The 11,963-nt window shown below is 35.5% G+C and overlaps 1 protein-coding gene across 2 annotated transcripts in view; it reads right to left on the bottom strand.

The window, feature by feature from the left end:
- Positions 1 to 4,202: 4,202 nt before the first annotated feature.
- The window catches only part of DNAJB14 (DnaJ heat shock protein family (Hsp40) member B14), a 45,716-nt gene continuing 37,955 nt past the window's right edge, over positions 4,203 to 11,963 (bottom strand). For both annotated transcript variants that reach the window (XM_027061437.2, XM_027061446.2), the window contains one exon: positions 4,203 to 9,184. In XM_027061437.2, coding sequence (XP_026917238.1) covers positions 9,060 to 9,184 — 125 coding nt within the window. In that variant the 3' untranslated portion in view covers positions 4,203 to 9,059. The remainder of the gene's footprint in view (positions 9,185 to 11,963) is intronic.

Here is an 11,963-nt window from a genome sequence, read left to right as displayed (position 1 = left end):
TAGGGATGTGACCAAAAAAGGGGGGCTTGGGTAAGGGATGGTAAATTGTGGGACAGTGACTACAATGTATATGAGTGAAACTAATGGAAGATAAGGATTATTTTAGTAGACTTGTTTGTACAGGTCCATTTTGGCATCAGTCTCACCTCTGGTGATAAGAATGTTCTCTTCCTGGTAGAAGAAGGTCCCCTTTCTCACAGGAAATTTTATGACCTGCTTTTTGGTAAAAAGGGAGAAGTCAAAGAACCCCTGGTGCATCTGTTTTCTTAGGGATTTCAGCTCAAAATAATCAATATACCCAAAGTATATTTTGGGGTGAAATGTTCTGAACCCCTTCACTTTCTACTTTAGCTATTTAAATATTGTTTTCCGATAATATCTTCTCACAGATCACATTCTCTTGAATGCTATTATATGTTACCAAGAATAATTGATATTTGTGAATAATTATGTGTCATAGTTTTGGTTTGTTTCCCCAATTGAGACTATAATGTTTAAAAAGCTGGGTCATTAGTTTCTAACGATGCCTAAATGTCTTGCACTCTGTAGGCACTCATTCAGTATTTGTTGAATAACAGTGATTGAAAGAAACTATTGGAGTGCCTGGGTGGCTCAATCAGTTAAGCATCTGACTTTCGATTTCGGCTCAGGTCTTTATCTCATGTTTCCTGAGATCCAGCCCTGTGTCGGACTCTGCACTGACAGCATGGTGCCCATTTAGGATTCTCTCTTACCCTCTCTCCACCCCACCTGCTCACACACGTGCTTTCTCTCTTTCTCAAAATAAATTAAACTTTTTTAAAAAAAAGTATTAATCCTGATCCTGACTAAAACTTACCCACTCCTGACCCTCACCATTTGCCCCGAAGTTTATTTTTTTATGTTTATTTTTGAGAGAGAGTGCAAGCAGAGGAGGGGCAGAAAGAAAGGGAGACAGAATCTGAAGCAGGCTCCAGGCTCTGAGCTGTCAGCACAGAGCCTGACGCAGGGCTCGAACCCACGAATCTCAAGATCCTGACCTCAGTGGAAATCAAAGAGTCTGATGCATAACCAGCTGAGCCACTCAGGTGCCCCTGCCCCCAAGTTTAGAGGCTAATAAAAATATGAACCCTCAGGGCACCTGAGTGACTCAGTCGGTTACAAGTCTGGCTCTTGATTTCAGCTAAGGTCTTGATCTGCCTTGTCAGTTCGAGCCTTGGGTCCAGCTCATGCTGACAATGCAGAGCCTGCTTGGAGTTCTTTCTCTCTCTGCCCCTCCTCCATTGACTCTGACTTCTCTCAAAATAAATAAATCAACATTAAAACAAATGAACTGTAGCAAGTTCTTTTGAATTCTGCAAGTACTACTTTTCATGTTGACATTTTCCATCCTAACGACCTCAATAAATGATAGCTGACCTGGTAAACACTGCTGTTTTTCTTTTTGGGTGACAAAAATGGAGAACACAGCTTTCTAAGCTCTCCAAATACCACCACGTCCTCAAATTGAAAGAACTAACAAGATTTCTAATTTCCAAGTGTGGTGATTTCCAAATTACGGCAGTCAAAGGGAGAGTTCCTTACATACTCAGATTGATGTGTTTGAATTTACTCACTGCTGCTGATACAGGATTAGGGGAAATATTTACTGGCCTAAAAGATTATCAGCACTATGTTCTAGATCTCCAAAGTGGGGTGTACCAGATGATCCCTGAGGTTTAGGAAGAAACTAGTAGAAACTGTATATACGAACGCCCAAAATTTTTATGTTAACCGAATTTTCTAGTACACAGCATACTGGAGAGGGTACTAGCATATATTACTAAATAGCTAAACATGCACATGTTGTTGAAGTTCTAACTTTATTGGTTGTATCAAAAGCCTTTGTTTCTGCTTATTTTTAGCTTAAGTTTCTCTTAGCTTTTGTATATGGCAGAGATATCTTGATTTTTTTTTTTTACATTTTTTGTTATTTATTTTTGAGAAAGAGAGTGCGAGCAGGGGAGGGGCAGAGAGAGAGAGGGAGACTCTCAAGCAGGTCCCGTGCTGTCAGCACAGAGCCCAATGTAGGGTTCAAACTCACAAAACTGAGATCATGACCTGAGCCTAAATCAAGAGTTAGATGCTTAACTGACTAAGCCATCCAGGCACCCCTCAATTTTTTTAATCCTTCTTTCCTATGAAAAATTACCAATCATTTTGGTTTAGGTTGGTTCCAGTATTTATGTGAAAATTCTAGTTGGCATTCAAACTCATGAGGAGAGTCTTTCCGATTCTCCAACATACAAAAATGAAAATGTTATCACTTAGATTGGCCAAGTTGGAAAATGTCTTGCTAATATTGATTCTGGCTATGGTTTGGGATTTGGCCCATTGAGAACACAATTGCAAGATCATGTGTAATAACTTTCTCTTTTCTACTACCACTCATTGTCATCACACCCTGGATTTCAGCAGTCACTTAAGTAATCACTAATTCCACTCATCTCTGGCTTGCATACAATAGGCAATCACTGAACCCCTCACTTGTCAACATCTTAAACTCTCCTACCTTCTTTCCTGCCTGCCAGAACCCCAAATTTGGATGAGTTTAACGAATTGTATTCTCCAGGCCTATGCCTAGGCTGCTGGGTTAGACTGGAGAAAATACACATGACTTAATGGACTATAAATTCTGTCACCGACCCAGCATTTGTAAAAATCCTACTTTTTCACTAGTGAGCTGACAATTCCTTCACACTGTCTTCTTCCTAAGCCTCTGTTTATTTTTCTTTTCCCCTCCCCCACTTTATACAGAGAAACTGCCTATTCATCAATCCAATGCAAGCAAGCCATGACATCTTACTACCAACACTACAAACCTACCTGCCTTTGCACCCATCCTTTGTGCATTCCTTTCTGAAAGAATGCTGGTGGTCTCTTAGTTAAAGTAATTCTTCCATCTGGCCGGTGGACTAATATCTTCTGAACGAATCGGGCACTTACTACTAACTATCCCCTTTTCTCTATCTTTACTCTTTCACTTTCTACCTGCCCCTTTACAGAAGAATGAAAAACAACAGAATAAAACAGATCTCTCATGTCATAAATAAGATCACATACAATTAATAATTGAAAACACAGAAGCCTTCTTTAGAAACCACATCCTCAGGGCACCTGGGTGGCTCAGTGGGTTAAGCATCTGACTTCGGCTCAGGTCATGATCTCACAGCTTTTGAGTTCCAGCCCTGCGCCAGGCTCTGTGCTGACAGCTCAGAGCCTGGAGCCGGCTTCAGATTCTGTGTCTCCCTCTCTGCCCCTTCCCCACTCACACTCTGTCTCTCAAAAATGAATAAATGTTAAAAAAGAAAAGAAACCACATCCTCTTCCAGCTAACATCCTTCTCTGCTCCCTTTCACAGCCAAATTTTTGGAAAGTTTTTAATTGCTGCCTCTATTTATCCTGAATCCAATCAAACAAATAATTCTCTTGATTCTACCTCCTGAATCTCTCTCAAAATCATTCATTTATCTGTATTCCTACTCTGGTCCAAGTCATGATTATCTCTCCTTTGCCAATCCTACATTCACTTTTGCCCTCCAGTCTTCCTGGCACAAAACTAAAATGATACTTTAAAAACTCAAATCTCATTATGTAACTCCCTCCTTAAAAATCTCAAAGGTTTTCTAATAAAGTCCAATTATCATCATAATCTATATATGATCTTATGGAACCTGGCCCCTATCCTATTTTAATTCCCTACCTTACCCTGTCTTTCCTATGCCATAATCATACAAGTTTGTTCTCATGCAAGCTTGTTTTCACGCCGGTATAAAGTTTCTATGCTTTATCAACTTAGCACACTCCACTGGAACCGTATCTCTAGCATTCACCTCACTTCGACTACTTATCTCATCTTTTGGGCTTCAGCTCAAGCTCACTTTCTCAGAGAAACTTCCCCTAATCATCCCTCCCAGAGTAGGTTACATCTTCTAGACATATGCTCTCGTTGTACCTTAGACTTTTCTTTGTACTATTCATCATAATTATAATTAGTTATTTACTTGACATTTATTTTCCTGGCTAGATATAAACTCCATAAGGATGTTTGTCTTGTTCAGTGATTAATTCCCAGCAATCAGCTCACTGCCTGGGATACAGCAGGCATTCAGACATTTGTTGAATGGTTGAACGAATGAAAGAAAGTGCATATTAAGAGTATCAAACATGAGAAAAACAAATCCTTTACAGTGAGAACAGACCTTCTTTTTATTCATATATTGAGATAAACTGCAGAGACTGAAAGACAAAAATTCATCACAAATCATTCAGCAGAACATTCATTAAAAATCAAGTGCATTTTCTTTAACAGAGTTCTCACACAGAAAATTTTATTTTATAAGTCTGATATAACAGTAAGTATTTTACAAATCAGACATTTCATTTTTAAATCTAATTGTATAATCTTGAATGCACTATAGACAAATAAAGTTAGCTCTCCTTTACCAGTATCACTTCATTTAACTTATACAAGGCTTCCATTAAAATTCCATCACACCTTGAAAACTACCTGCAGCTTTAAAAAACACATGATTTAAACTTTAAGTGGAAAAGTCTTATGTAGCTATCCAAAAAACAAAACCAAAACCAAAACAGGTAAGAAGCATTTCTTAATATAAATAAATTATAAAATACCATTTATGAGTGAGTTTCTTTCTTCTCATTGGTATGGTCAGCCAACTCAAAAAACAATTCATTTTGAAATCGATGCTTAAAATACTACAGTGTCACTCGAAAACCTCTATTATTTTAGTGGCACTCTTAAATGGCATAGTAGAATCAGATTGGAATGGCCTGACTCCTGTGCCAAAGTGAGTAAGACTTGCTCAAATTCATGCCGGGTGTCATCACTGTGCAGTCAGTAGACAGCCCGGTGACCAGTAGTCCCAATTGTTAATAAAAACTTACTAAACTAGACACTTCAAGAAACACTTCTTACCCTGACATATTTCCACTGCTAGATACAGAAACATACAGTTATATTTGAAGTATGAGCCTTATAACAGGAATCTCTGTTTAAAATTTGAAACGGATCAATAGAAAGAATTCACACCAATGAAATTCTGTGGAATGATTTTCAAAGTTAGAAATAAGAATATCCATGGCTACTGGAAGCCCTGCTCTGTGCAAACATAGTGTGGTATATATTAAACAATCACACATTTGAGGTATTAGCTGGAAAAATATATATATATATATATATATATATATACACCTATACATGGACACGTCCACAGAATATTCACAAGTCCATTGGCCCCAAAACCAGCAGATAATAAAATTAAATGAGAACGAATCACATACCAACAGGAAAAATTTACACACAGGGAACTTACAAAACACGCGGTTATATAATCCTTAATATAAGGAGTATGTTTTGAGTTAATGTTTTGAGGGAAAATGTTTCCATTTACATGAAAGTGTCTATTTAATAGTAATGGAAACCAAAAAGGAAGCCTGAATTCTAGGACTGTGTTGCCTGTCAGATTATTAAAGGGATGTGTAAGAATTCCTTGAAGATCCTCATTCTACTCACTTTTTCTTTGTACTTAAAAATTAAAATCAAAAAATGTTTTATAAGTTATTGTTATACTATTCTTTCCTTTTTCATTGGTTTATAGAGGATGTTATGGATTTTAACTAGGCAACTGTCCAACGTGGCCAACAGACATGGTTTCTCGGTGACTTAGTAAAGATTAAAATTCAGATTTATTGTTCATTTTCAGGACTTTTTCTGTTCAGACAAAAAAAAAAAAAAAAAAAGATTATGATGCCCTTTCAGTTTGCTACACTCAGTATGAAGACAGATAGTAACATGCGTAGTCCTGAACCTTCATTTGGGGAAACTAAATAAATGCACAAATTCTCCTTTTGAACTATATGGTCCTCTGCCGTAACACTTACTTAACTGGAAAGATGGCTCATTTGGTTCTCAAGTCAACATCAAAAAATGTTTCATTGTCTTAACACAAGCGGGAGATTTAATTTTTAACGAAATATGTGGGAATACGTTATTAAGAATATGTCACAGTTATTAAAAAACAGATGCATTTAAAACTATTACAACAGAGCAACAAAGAGAAATGAAGAGGGTGATCATTTCTCTTACTATACACTATTTTACATACTAGTGTAGCTGAAGATTTAACAGGAAGAAAACTTAAGCATAAAAGTGCAATTACAGTGAAGGGCTGAAACTCCACATTCCTATTCTTGTGAACACCTGAGCTGACACAAAAGCAGAGTGGCTTAATGCATTGGCATATATACGCCTTAAGGATTTATTCTACCAAATCTGTGTATATTATAAATAAAAATGCAATGATTATGAAACAAATACTTATTTAAGCATTCAAATGCAATCCGTCCCCAAAATATATTATTTTTACATACTAGATGGATTAAAACTTGAATTTTCTCATTGAGAATGACATTCTCAGATTTGATCAAAATAAATTCTGAAGCTTATAAATGACTAGCACCAGTCTATCTGGGAACTAAGGAATCAAAAAAGGAGGAGAAAAGATACTATTTACTTTCCCCCAAATCCTTACAAGGACAATGATGTTTATATGTATGTATGTAAAAAGGGATAAAAATGTAAAGCATTAATAAATATAGTTGCGGCCAAACTTCTCAAATACTAGTCAGAACAGCTAGTAAAGCAATACTCAGAGATTGAGAGCTTTGAGGCAATGATTAAAATGAATAGTACAAGTTATCAAATGAAATTGCAAAGCTCATGTAGCTAAAAATGAGATGGTAAAAGTTGAGATTTTTATCAGAAGAGTAGAAAATATGAACATCCTCTATCTCAAGATAGTTAAAATCCTCTTACTTTGTAGAATTAACCCCAAATTCTAAGACACTTGGTTGGGTCTTTACACCAAAATATAGATGACATTAAGGACTTAATCTTTCCTTGCATACTTTATACGTGGCTTAAATTATCAGGCACTCAATCAGGTATTTCACACAGTTGTCTGAAAATTTTATTTTCTCAAACACACTCCCCCAAACATTTTATGAAATGTGATGGAATGCAGCAATGCAACTGAAATATAATACTGTCCAAAAGCCACACATGACTCCATAATGTATAACTTCACTTCATTTGATAACTACATGAATCCCCTTAAAAAGCCGAGATTAAGGGAAAAAGAATCACTCAACAAGAGTTCAGTTCACATTAGCATCAATCACAATAGTGTAAATTTCCCACTAAAGCTGGAAAAATAAAAGGATGAGATTTTTTCTCTTAAATTTTTGTAAGTTTTCTGATGTACATGAACTTTCAAAGTTAATTAGAATGCTATGACCTTATTTTTTAAAAAAATCACTCTACAGGCTCAAGAACATATTTAAATTTGTATTTTCTTTTAGCACTGCTATTATTTTATTTCTTTAAATATTTCTAAAAGAAAACTGGTTTAGCTGTCCAGTTTTCCTGGAACAGTATGTTGTTTCGTTTAACCCACTAATTCATTCAGGTATTTCTACTGATTCACCTGGAAAGGGGATATCAGAGAATATTTTTTAAAAGAATGATCATTTTAGCGGTTTTATTCAACAGGTGCTATAAAATTAACTACATTCAGAAAAAAAATCTTTAAATAAAAGAACACTGCCACTCTAACTGGCATTCCCTCACATACCAAAAAAAAAATTACCAAAGATGCATTTGTGTTCCATTAACTGAGTATGAAGCAAAATCATTAAAATATTACAGCTGTTAGACTAGAAATCAAATAGGTTCATACTCAATATACAGGCACCAAAAACTTCAATTTCCAGCTTATTTTTCTAATTTATATTATGGATTGAATTACAGAGAGCTTATTCCTATTAGACTAATTGAATTACTCAATGGTGAATAGATTTTTAGCTCAGAATTTTGTGAGGATAACTTGCTATAAATCACTATTCTACCTGCTGCTATATTTCTGCTCACTGTTGCATATGGCCAAACAGATCATGCTCTGATCAAATAAGTGTGCTGTAATCTACTTATATGTTTAAGAGTTGGCAATCAGGTTAAAAGGCACGAAGCTTCATTTTAGTAGTATTTTTTTTTTTTATTACTCATTTGTAGAAGAACCCATTTACTTGAGATCCTGCTTAAATGATAACTAAGAAAAAACTAAAATTTCCATGGGGGACAAAACAGGTGGGTCTTCTTCTTCATAAATCTTAGCAGCCTTCAATGACAGATATATAAACATTTGAGGGGCTTATAATTATTGGAATTGCAAATGACATAAGTGCAATTTACTGTTGAAGACCCTTTCTGTTTAATATCTACATAGCCATTTCCTCATATTTTCTTTAAAATCTATCAGTATAGCATTTCATTTCTATGCATGGCTTAGCAATTCATAAAACTAAATAGCAAACTGATACTCTACACCAGTTCATTTATCTCAATATATATTCTGGAATATAATGGCAATATTAAAAATATCAATTCCCTCTAAGCTGATAGTGCTACAAGATTTACACAAAGTTAAACAGCTTTTGTTTTTTCTTTTCTTTTTGAAAAAGTTTCATTGCTTAAACTCCACCAACATTCGACATCTGAGAAGGAAAACGTAATTTTCTCATAGGACATTTATTCTATCAGTTTAAACTAAAGTGTCTCATGGAGCTAAATGCTGAAAGAATTTAAATAAAAATGTAGTAACCCGTATGTACACAAAATGATCATTCCAGAAATATTTACATGACAAAAGGAAACATGGAGAACTACTAAAACTGGAAACTGCCACAGGTGTGATAATCCTTTCTCACAACATTTTATTTAGGAATAATGTAAGCTTTTAAAGTGAAAATAACTGCAGAAGCATAACGAAAATGTTACTTTTAGTTTTCAGTTCCTTACTATTTAAAGGAGCCAGTAGGTCACAAACAGTCCAAGATTTCAGGGACCAACCATTCAGTTTCGTTGTTAACATCCAATCTTTTTCTTTAGCTCTCATGATGAAACTAAACTTACTTACGGAAGAAATTAAGAGTACACTAGAAGGTATAAACACAATCCCAGTTCATCCTCCTTTATAAATACTGGTCAGCCGCTCCAATTCTTTACAGTTGTCCATGCTCAAGGCATCTGCCTTCCTTCGGAGACGATCATCACGGTATACTTTTGCGGCATACTGCATATCTGTTTCTGTTAACAAACAAAAACATTTTGCTAAGTAGATACTAATTTAGGTCACCTAGTTATTTAAACCGAAATGATGGTTAATAGAAGCCCTTCAATACATTTCTATTAACTGACTTTTTTTTTTTTTTTAAGAAAGAAATCCAAGTATTCCTCCTAAAAGCCTTTGGAAGCCTAGCATGTAAAACCAACACAGAGCTGTTCTGGGAAGAAAATGAAAATAAAATCCTATCAACCATTTCCCTCACTCCTGTCTCCAGTGGTTTAAAAACTACTGCTCTAAAGCATCGTCTGAACCTTTCATCCTGAAGATATCATATGCTATTCAATCCTGCTAGTGGTTGTTTTTGCTGTGACCTCTTGTTAAGGGTTCAGATTAATTCATTATGCCAGGACTTGAGTAGAAAAAATTGAAATCTTGTCCTGAGTTCACTTGAATTAAAAAAAAAAAAAATCTTGGGGCACCTGGGTGGCTCAGTAGGTTAAGCGTCTGACTCTTGATTTTGGCTCAGGTCATGATCTCACAGTTCATGAGTTTGAGCCCCCCGTCAGGCTCTGCGCTGACAGTGCAGAGCCTGCTTGGAATTCTGTCTCCCTTTCTGTGCCCCTCCCCTGCTTGCTCTCTGTCTCTCAAAATAAATACAAATAAACTTTAAAAAAATATATAATAAAAAAATAAAAATTAAATTTAAAAAATCTTACTGAAGGAACACGTAACAGAAAATAGCTTGCTACAGAATCATAGTAGTGGTATTTAGCAAATAAGTACTAAGATGTTCTTCAGTATGTGGATAGCATTACTAAAAAGAACAAATGGGAATCTTCCGAGAGATCTTCCGGGAACTATTCCTTGCTATCTTTCCGTTACTCTCAGTCATTTCACTGTTTATTAACACTTCCAAAGGGTGGGGGCACTTAGGAAAAAAATGTAACAAGACCCAGAAAAAAGTCACTTACTTTCTGGAAAACAATGGCCAAAGTAAAAGACATCAGTCAGGACCACATTCAAGATAATACTCACAGTAAGAGTGTATTCTACTGGCAAAGATCTTCAGAACAGATCTTTATTCCGTCAATCCAGCTAGGATTTAACAACTCAGTCAAAATCGCTCCATCCCTTTTATTTACAAATGAAGCATTTGTGAAATCCTTTCCCAGATGTTTCTTCCCAGATGAGGTAGATAAAACAAAGTTCACAGGGCTAGTCAACAGCAGGGTCTAGATTCCAAGCCAAACCTCCAAACCGCTACCCTTTTATTCTTTCCATTACTTCAAATTATTGCTTGTGTTTTATAAAACACCTACTTTACCAATCTAGACATTACACAGTGTTAAAAGTGACTACAGAACAGAAAAACTCTGGTAAAAAGAAATCTATTGGCCAACAACCTTTTTGATGACATCAATTTATAAAACAAGATGAACTTATCCCAATCAACAAGTAAAACTTTCAATCAATGGATTAATTAGTGTCATACCGAGCTCCTCCCACTTCCATCTTCACTTAAATTTGTTAAATCTCATTTTGAAAATTTCAAACCCACGTTAAAGCGTACTGAAACGAACGCTCTAAAACCCTTTAGACCTTGATTGACCAATTCTTCACCTTTTGTCAAATCTGCTTCAGCTCTCTCAATAATAAAGGCTGTTACTGTTGTGGTGGTGATTATTACTTTACAAAACCTTTTGAGAATAAGGTGCAGAAGTCATGACTTTTCATTCCTAATTACTTCAGCATGTTTCTCCTAACAAGAGCATTCTCTTACATAACCACAATACAATTTTCAAATTCAGAAATTCAACAACAGTAGAATCCTCTTATCTAATGTACAGTCCATGCTCAAATTTCACCTGTCGTCCCAAGGATGTCCACTACAGCCATTTCCTCCCCTCCCCGCCCAGGAGCCAATCCAGGATCATACATTGTATTTAGTTGTCATTTCTTTTTAGTCTCTAAGTCTTTAGTCTTTTTGTCTTGTTCCACTGATACTCTTGAATGCAACCAAGTGGTTTTGTAAATAATGACTTACTAAAATCAGATTTTAGTTAAAATTTCCTTCCGATAGTAACTTTAAAAGACACACATGTTAACTGTGTACAATATAGCTGCAGACAACTTGGTAAACAGAACAGATTCAAAGTCTGTGAACATTAATACCAATCCTGCCAGATTACTAAAAGATTAAACTGAAGTATGCCAAGCAAAAACACTTGGTTCATAGTATGGATAGAATAAAAAATGATTATAAATACCATAAGTAATACTATTGAACACTTACAGACGCAAGATATTATGTTAAGTGTAACATATATGATCTGTTATGGTCCACATTTTAATGATGAGATAATTATGATTTAGAGAGGTTAAGTAACTTGGTCTGGGTCACATATTGGTGGAGCCAGGATCTTATCTTGCAAGGCAGTCTCAGAGCCTTCACTCTTACCATAACATTACACTATCTTCCACAAACATGAATATCTTTTCCTTCCTTCTTTCTATTTATTCAGCCAATTTCCCAATTATTTAAGGTAACAGAATTTAAGTATGCATAATCCCCAAATCACCCATATGTGGTTGAAGATTAGAATTCGCATTTGAAAGGTGATAGATCTAATGTGTTAGTCGTTCTTTTAACACAAAATACGCACGTCTTTCGTACATTCATTCTTATGAATTCATTAATCTTTCATCCAATTATTCATATATCCATCAAAAGTTTACGATATGCCAAGATATGCCAAGGATTGTGCAAGGCACCAGAGACCAAAAAGTGAAATAAAATGA

The sequence above is a fragment of the Acinonyx jubatus genome, chromosome B1 (assembly GCF_027475565.1).
Source record: "Acinonyx jubatus isolate Ajub_Pintada_27869175 chromosome B1, VMU_Ajub_asm_v1.0, whole genome shotgun sequence".
In the NCBI taxonomy this organism is placed as follows: domain Eukaryota; kingdom Metazoa; phylum Chordata; class Mammalia; order Carnivora; family Felidae; genus Acinonyx; species Acinonyx jubatus.
Note: the sequence above shows the minus strand (reverse complement) of the source record. Positions and strands in the feature narration are given on the sequence as shown.